This window comes from Leptonotus elevatus, chromosome 18, assembly GCF_054856555.1.
Source record: "Leptonotus elevatus isolate MCC_2025b chromosome 18, RoL_Lele_1.0, whole genome shotgun sequence".
NCBI classification, from domain to species: domain Eukaryota; kingdom Metazoa; phylum Chordata; class Actinopteri; order Syngnathiformes; family Syngnathidae; genus Leptonotus; species Leptonotus elevatus.
The window spans coordinates 10,100,667-10,108,263 of record NC_141256.1 but is presented as its reverse complement, the minus strand read 5'-3'; the positions used below and the strand labels follow the sequence as shown (position 1 = coordinate 10,108,263).

At 47.2% G+C, this 7,597-nt stretch overlaps 1 protein-coding gene across 2 annotated transcripts; it reads right to left on the bottom strand.

Annotated features, from left to right (window-relative positions):
• Positions 1-563: 563 nt before the first annotated feature.
• Positions 564-6,923, bottom strand: bmp2b (bone morphogenetic protein 2b). Of its 2 annotated transcripts, XM_086060955.1 has the most exons (3): positions 6,491-6,923; positions 5,436-5,803; positions 564-1,796 (listed from the first exon to the last, which is right to left on the bottom strand). In XM_086060955.1, the coding sequence occupies exons 2-3, from the start codon at positions 5,788-5,790 to the stop codon at positions 871-873; spliced, it is 1,281 nt and encodes a 426-aa protein (XP_085917081.1). In that variant the 5' UTR covers positions 5,791-5,803; positions 6,491-6,923; the 3' UTR covers positions 564-870. The 2 variants fall into 2 exon arrangements, with proteins under 2 accessions (XP_085917081.1, XP_085917082.1); XM_086060956.1 differs by lacking the exons at positions 5,436-5,803; positions 6,491-6,923 and adding an exon at positions 2,927-3,037.
• Between the last annotated feature and the right edge of the window lie 674 nt (positions 6,924-7,597).

Sequence of the window (7,597 nt, the reverse complement as noted above, 5' to 3'; positions counted from 1 at the left end):
CAAATAAGTATATATATTTTTTTTAATCTGAAGCATTCATTCAGCAAAAGAAGTCGCACCAGAGTTCTAAACCGAAGCCTTCATACTTAATCAAACATGTAGAGGAATCGCAAGGGTTCTTATTAACCGAACTCAAAGCTGTCAAGTGTGAACACACTTTTCATCTGCTAATTTGACAAGGAAAAACACTGGGAACTGGCTTTCACAAGAGTCTTGGGGGTCTTTGCCGTCATTCTTGGAAAACAAGCACCAATGTTTTTCTAATCCTCCCGTGGGAGTCTATTTCGCTTGTGTAACTTGTCTCTGCCGTCCTATGACTGCACCTCATTGCAGCGGTGGCACTCTGACCTCAGCCGACTACACTATTGTTGTTGCGCTCCAGTTACACTTACCATAAAGAGCTCACTGCTTGCTTTGCAATCTTTGTAAGAAAACACGCTTCTGGTTGCGCGTACATTTCTGTCTCTTGCCGTACGTCGCTTATGTTGGGAGAACTAGAGGCAGAGCACACTTTCTCACGATAAATACACATTTATTTACAAATAAAGTGGTTATAATAGAAATAAATACAAAATAAAAATCTGCGCATTATACTTCATGTGGTATTGCACCCATTTGGAAATGTACATTAGAAATACATTTTCAAAACCAGTAAAAGGAATATATTCCTCTGATTAAAATATTTATTTCCCAACTTTACGTAGACATAAATATATTCATATATTGTTTTTTTTTATTCTTCTTCCAGGATAGCTCTGTTTGTGTCTTTTCATATAAATAATGTCTTCATTGGGAAACCGGGTGTCCATAATAACCTTAGATGTCTTAGTCCTTTTTTGACGCCTTCCATCTGTACCCGCTGTCCCATTCTCACCGGCAGCCGCATCCCTCGACCACCATGTCTTGGTAGTTTTTAAGGATGACCTTCTCGTATTCATCCAGGTAAAGCAGGGAGATGGGGCTCAGGTCGGTGGGCACGCAGCACGCCTTGGGGATGTTTGAGTTCACAGAGTTGACCAGCGTCTGCACAATAGCATGATTGGTGGAATTGAGGTGGTCCGCCAAGGGGAAGGGACACTCCCCTTGGCAGTAAAAGGCGTGGTAGCCGGGGGGCGCCACTATCCACTCGTTCCAGCCCACGTCGCTGAAGTCCACGTAAAGCGCGTGCCTTTTACAGCTGGCCTTGTGCTGGTGCTTCCGCCGCTGTTTGCGGAGTGTGGCCTGGCGCTTTTCCCGTGTGTGCAGAACCGAGTCCCCGCGCCCGTCGTGGCCGTAGGTCACCAGCAGGGGCCTGGCTTGAGGCCACGAGTCCTGGTCCTGGTGCAAGGACCTGCTCACCCGCACGTGCCTGCCGCGTTTCTGGGCGTGCTCGGCGCTCGCTTGCCAGTCCGCTGGGTGGTGCACCTCCACCATGAAGCCGTGGTTGTGACCTTTCCCGGAGGTCCACTGAGACACGGCAGGGCTAACGTCAAAGCTCTCCCACCGGCTCAAAGAGTCCTTCACCAACCGGGTGTCTAGCAAGCGAACTAGAGACTCCTCATTGCCAGATTTGGGCGCCCCAAATATTTCGTAAATGTTGATGCGATGGAAGCCAGAGGCCGCCGAGCTGATGTTTGCGGAGCTGTTGTTGGGGGCGGCGGCGGCGGCGGCGGCGGCGGTGGCGACTCCCATGACTTGGTCTCTGTAGATACGAAGTTCCGCCGAGGTGATGCGTTCTTCCTCGGGGACGGAAGTGAGGTTGAAGTAAAACTGCTGGGTGGTTTTGCCTTTCAGGCTGGCCAGAGCCTCCATAGACTCTAAAAGAGACAGCACAGACAAGATACGGTGAGTTGTGAGTTAGGACAGCATAACATTATCAGAAGAGATTTTAATTGTTTATTTTGTCCAATCAGAGTTCAGCTTCTATGTGTTGCCATGTGACTGTAATCGGTCCAGGACCTTGAGAATAGGGTGTGGTGGCCAATGGAACTTAAAGCTGCAAAATGGAACTTTTTTCCCAAAATAACTTTACAGTAAGCTTTTTATTTGACCATTTATGACTGAAATGCCTTCTAATTAGTAGATTAACACCTTAGCTGTTCACAATGGGTACTTCTGCAAGCCTCTGGCCAATAGTTTTCAGACTGGAATCGGGTTAGAATTTCCCACGCCCTGTCTGCGGATGTGACGTAACGTGTGTGGTGTGTATGTGAAGAACCGTATGTGCAGTTTCATTTTTCGTCAGCAGGTGGCAGTAGCGATTTGAAATGGAATATTCTACGTTGAGTAGCTTTAAACTATATTAGCAATGAGACCGTTTTTTAAAAATTCATTCAGATTCACAAGACTTGCAAGGTCAACTAGGTGGCCAACAATAACGTCAACATTTTTCCCTCTTCTGATTGGTTAGTCAGAGCAACATTATTCCAGCTGAGTTTGACTAACGAAAACCGCTGTAGTGATGGATTTCATCTATAAATAATCAGCATCTCTGGCAAGTACAAATTTATTGCACCCTGGTTTCTCTCATGGTAGCAAAACTAGATATTTATGCAGTGTTTCCCCGGGACGTATTCACCGAACGGTAAACACCGACCGACAGTCAGCGATCACGAATCATCGTTCGTCAATTGTGAAAGTGACGACCGGTGATTCATAAATCCACCTGTTGATACTCTGAAATACAGGATCAAGCCTACTGTTTTTGCAGCACCTCATTTGTCCTTAGACTTAGCTATGGATCAGGACAGTTTTAGAGAGTCCTGGAGAGGTTGTTCCTTGAAAGTGCATTTACAACAGACCAGCTACGTATTATGACTGCCCCGAAGCATGTTTAAGAAAGCACAGTATATCGACTCGTTGGTATTTCCCTCTTCGCTGCGTAAGTGACACAAATTACAGTGCGGCGTGCAATTTTCTGTGCCGCAATCCCGCTTTGAACTCTTACTTGTGAGCATGGCGAGCGGCAATGCGCACACGTCGTCGCAAACTTTGAACTGTGCACGCCGTCGTTCAAAGGAGCCATTTAGGAAATTCCACCATCTCATCCTAAAGCTCCCACCAGAGGCACAAAGACCTCAATTAGGCGTATCACTCGTTATTTGATGTGGGAAAGCCCCCGCTGCCCCCACTCTACCTTGTCTTTCCTTCTTCCTACTCGGTCTTTTCTTCCCCCAACTCCCAAATCCTCCTGTTCTCCGTGTTCCAAATCCTCTTTGCTCCGTCTCGCTCTCTGTCACGCTGTCTTTAGCTCCCTCCCCGGCCTCCTCCTCCTCCTCAGCAAACAAGCCTGAGCTTGTTAAAAACGTGTGAACCGTAGATTGCGTTTATCAATATTCCTAATTTCTTTTCGCGCTCCGTGCCAAAACAAAGCAGGTAGAGTGTCGCTTTGGGTTGAATGTCACAGTACCGTTTAACACTTTTTTTTAATTCCTGACTCTTGATTGCGACGAAATCGAGTATGAGCAAAACGATTATCATAAGCAGATGTGTGAAGGATTTGTTTTTATCGGTCTCTAGAGATCGGAAGAGCCGTTGCATGGGATAAAAATGTCGGTGGGGAGTATAAACACAGAAAACCACGTTCCCAAAGGTCTATGCCACAAATTTATTTTTTGGGGCCCCTTTCAGTCATGAGACCTTAGAATCGTCATCACTTTTTGCCCTTAGATGGTCTGGCCTATGATATAGCCTGAATAGTCAAATTTTTTTGCTCATTTCTGGGGTTTCTGGCCCTCATCTGGTCTGGCCTGTAGTGCAACCAGAATTGTTGTAACTGTTACAGAGCTACAGAGCTTCTGCTGAGGCTCCTAGTCCTCAATCAGTCTACTCTACGCTCATACCAGAATCGTCATCAATTTTGTCTCTTTGAAAGCATTCTGCGATGTCATAAAGCTTTGCAGAGCTTTTAGAAGTTTCTTGGTCCTCAACCAGGCTCTAACCAGAATCACATCACTATTGGCCCCTCCTCTAGCGGCACCCGCAATCCCCTGCAGAGGTTCCTGATCCTCAACTGATCTGGCCTCCCCTCTAATCAGAATTGTCGTCACTTCTTTTAACAGCACCTTCCAGTTCCAGTCCTCTGCAGGGGTTCCTGGTACTCATCCGGTCTGGGCTACACTCACACCAGAATAGTCACCACTTCTGTCCAATCCCACTTATGGCTTTCCCCTCTATAGAGGTCCCTGGCCCTCATCAAGTCTGGCCTAATGCTCTAACACAAAATCACTTTAGCCCCTTTGTCTAACGGCGCTCATCGGTGCAGACCCTCTTCTAGGGTTTCTGGTCCTCAGTTGGTCTGGCCTACACTCTAACCTGCCTTGTATGCAATGTGTCCGAGTCATCACTGGGTGTCATCACACCCGAGCAAACACAAACGCCCCCTCTGACTCGCACTGCTGGAAACTTCCCCACTATACACACACTCAAATGCTGTGTATGAGGTCTCTGTGTGTAGCAACCTATGTAACGTTTATGCGCCAACAAGAACTAATTTTAAGAATTAACTTAGGGTTAGTTCACATTTAAGACATTTTAAGTAGTTTTCAACACTTAAACCATCAGTCAAAGAAAGCAAAAATCAAACTTATCAGGTGGTTGCAGACGCATTAACAACACAGGATAACAATTTGGAATTGCGTCTGACAGGATGACGTGTTTGCCTTAATGCCATGTTGTGTGTTGCTGAAGTAACCGGGGCCGAGCGATCACCTGCACAAAGGCAAACGCCGCCCTTTATCCCGCTCCCGCGGTGCGTGTCTGGAAAAACTGTTTTCAGAGGCGTACAGCAAACACCATCAATTATTAAGTAACAAATTCACCCCGGGGATTCCACGGCCACTTGGATATGTTTTAAAGCCCTCGCGACAGCTGTGGCCAGCAGACGTGGTCAAAGTACTGACACTCTGTACTTAAATAGAAGTCTAGATAGATGTAGTCTTGATCTAACGTTATTAGTCCCAGGTTTATGTTCCTCCATGTCACTGCTGTATCTGTTTTCTTTACACCTTATAAGATCCCAAGATCTTAATCGAGATCTAAACTGCTGTTAGCTCTCTCTCTTTACGTCATATTTGCCAAGGTTAAAAAAAAAACTGAAGTTGACAGTGTAAGGAGTAGAAAAAATACAGATATTTTTTTTTGAATGGAGGGAGTAAGAAAGTGGTCAGAAAAGTAAAAAATAAAGTTTTGTTGCCTGAAAAATCTACTCGAGTACAGTATTTGTTACTTCCCACCAGTGGTGTCCAGACCTCAATGGTCTTGCGTCACTGCTTTTTTGGAAGGGTCCCCAAAACTTGCGTTAATAACGCAAATAAATGAAGACGCACTGTAAAAGAACCGAGTGCTCTGAAGTCAGCGTACTGACACCCTGACTCATGTTTAAGTACATGTTTGGGCTGTCTGAGGGAGCCCAGGAGCTGGAGGCTGACAGGTAGAGGTATGTCGCTAATACGCACCTTCGTGGTGAAAGCTTCTAATCGTGTTGGCCTCGCTGGCTGCCCTCTCGGCGTGCCTTCCCATGCTCTTGGGCCGCCGGGCGCTGTGGTCGCCGTTGGCCGAGTGCATGCGGTACAGGTCCACCATGTACCGCGGTACCACGGCGTGCTTGCCCGGCGACGGCCTACGTTTCAGGCCGAACATACTGAGGAGCCGTAACTCGAACTCGTGCAGGGCACCCGCCGACTGCTGCGGGCTGTGCCGGCCCGACTCGCCGTACCGCCTTCGGCCCACCTCTGGGATGAGTCCCGTCGCGCCTTCCATCAACACCTGAGCCAGAAGCAGTACCATGAGAGAGCCGACCACGGCGACCATGATCAGTCAGTCCCTGCGGAGGAGGAGAAAGTGGGGGTCCTGTCAATTTGCACAACAACATGGAAGAAAGGGGAAGACACCTCTTTGCTTTGAAAGAGGTGGTGGGTGGGGGGGCTGGCGGTTGGGAATTAACCCACGGCATAAAGATTGATCTCAAAGATGAAGATGGAGGAAGTTTATGAAGGACAGGAAGGGCAAATCAAAGAAGTCTCCAATTAGAAATACGCCGAAGGAATGCAGGCGAGCGGAGATCAGAAGAGGCATGAAAGAGTCTTCTCGAGGATGGGGGGGGGGGGGGGGGGGGGCTGATGGTGAAGAGGAAAAAAGAAGAAGGGAGGAAAAAAAGTTTGGAAAAGGAGAGGCCCTGCGTGCCTGCCAGCCGGCCGGGTGCTACAAGCGTCAATTTGCGGAGGCTTTGACTGTATAATCATAAGGGATAGGGTTACTTCAAGAGGCTTGCAGGTGTTAGATCTGACGTGCAACCACCAGGGCCAGATGTACAACACATCTTTAAAAAAGAAAAAAGGAAGAAAAAAAGAAACGGTGCCTCCAAAGGAAAAGTGCTCTTTATCAACACTTTACCCACTTCCATAAGATGCCTTATTTAATTAAGAGCATATAATTCATGCAAAGCGTTGTCAAAAGTCACTTGAATGTTTTAACTCACACGCTCAAATCACTTTAGTTTTTTTCTGCTTACCTGACGAGGAAGCGCTGTGTCCGGTCGTCGTTCCACCGTTGGGCTCCGATAAAGTCCACATGAAGTCGCGTTAAATCCACGCTGCTTCTCCGCGGAGGACCACAGACAGACAGCCCGACACCCTCACCTGTCCGCTCGGGCACATAATGTCACTCAACCTCGGCTTGGTTCTCGCTTGGATTCGTCTTTTTACGCACGAAAAAAAAAACGATTTCAAAAACAGGCAACCAGACGCGGGTTCTCGTCACGAGGAAGCTTGCGTTCGCAAGAGGGAGCGATCAAAGTATAAAGCGTCACGGCGGAACATCTTCCCAATAACGAAAAAAAGCGTGTCAATGTTGAGAAAAGAAAATGTGTTGCGCTCTGGAGTGGAGTTGTATGGTCGCGCCGTGCGCCACTGGTCGAGAGCTGCGATTGATTGGTGCCTTCCCCTCGGCCCGCGACTCTTTTTGTCGTCCGGTGATGTCACCGAGGGGCTGTCAATCACACGGCCGCCCATGAAAGCGCCTCCCGCGGACTTCTACCCCTCGGGCAGGCGGGAGGGGTGGTAGTAGTTCGTGGTGGTGGCGGTGGTGGGTGCGGGACTCACACCCAAGTCGACTTTTTTTTTCTCCTCTTTTTCTCTCGCGGCAAATAAACACGCATGAGAGCTAGTGACCCCCCACCCCCCCCCACCTTCCAAACACACACCTTTTTTTCCCCTCATAGAATTTGGAAGCCCTGAAGCATCCTTCTGGTTTCTCGCCCAGGGGGGGCTTTTATGATAAGGAAAAGCTACATTAGTATTTACAACAATGCTAATTTGGATTAGCACCAAATTGTAAACCTTTAGATAAGACCTTTTATCTGAATTGGACTAACATTCATGCATTATTCAATGGGACCTTTATTAAAAGTTAAGTTTTGTTTGTTTTTGGGAGGATATACGATTTTATTCCACAAATACAACTATATAAATTCAACAACTAAATAAATGTACTTTTGATACACAAATCCCCCCCCCCCCCCCCCCAAAATGACAGATACATTTAAAAACCTTTATTTCCCAATATAGCATTTTTCCTTAAATATTTTGTACAATTGATACCTATAAAAACAAAATTTTCC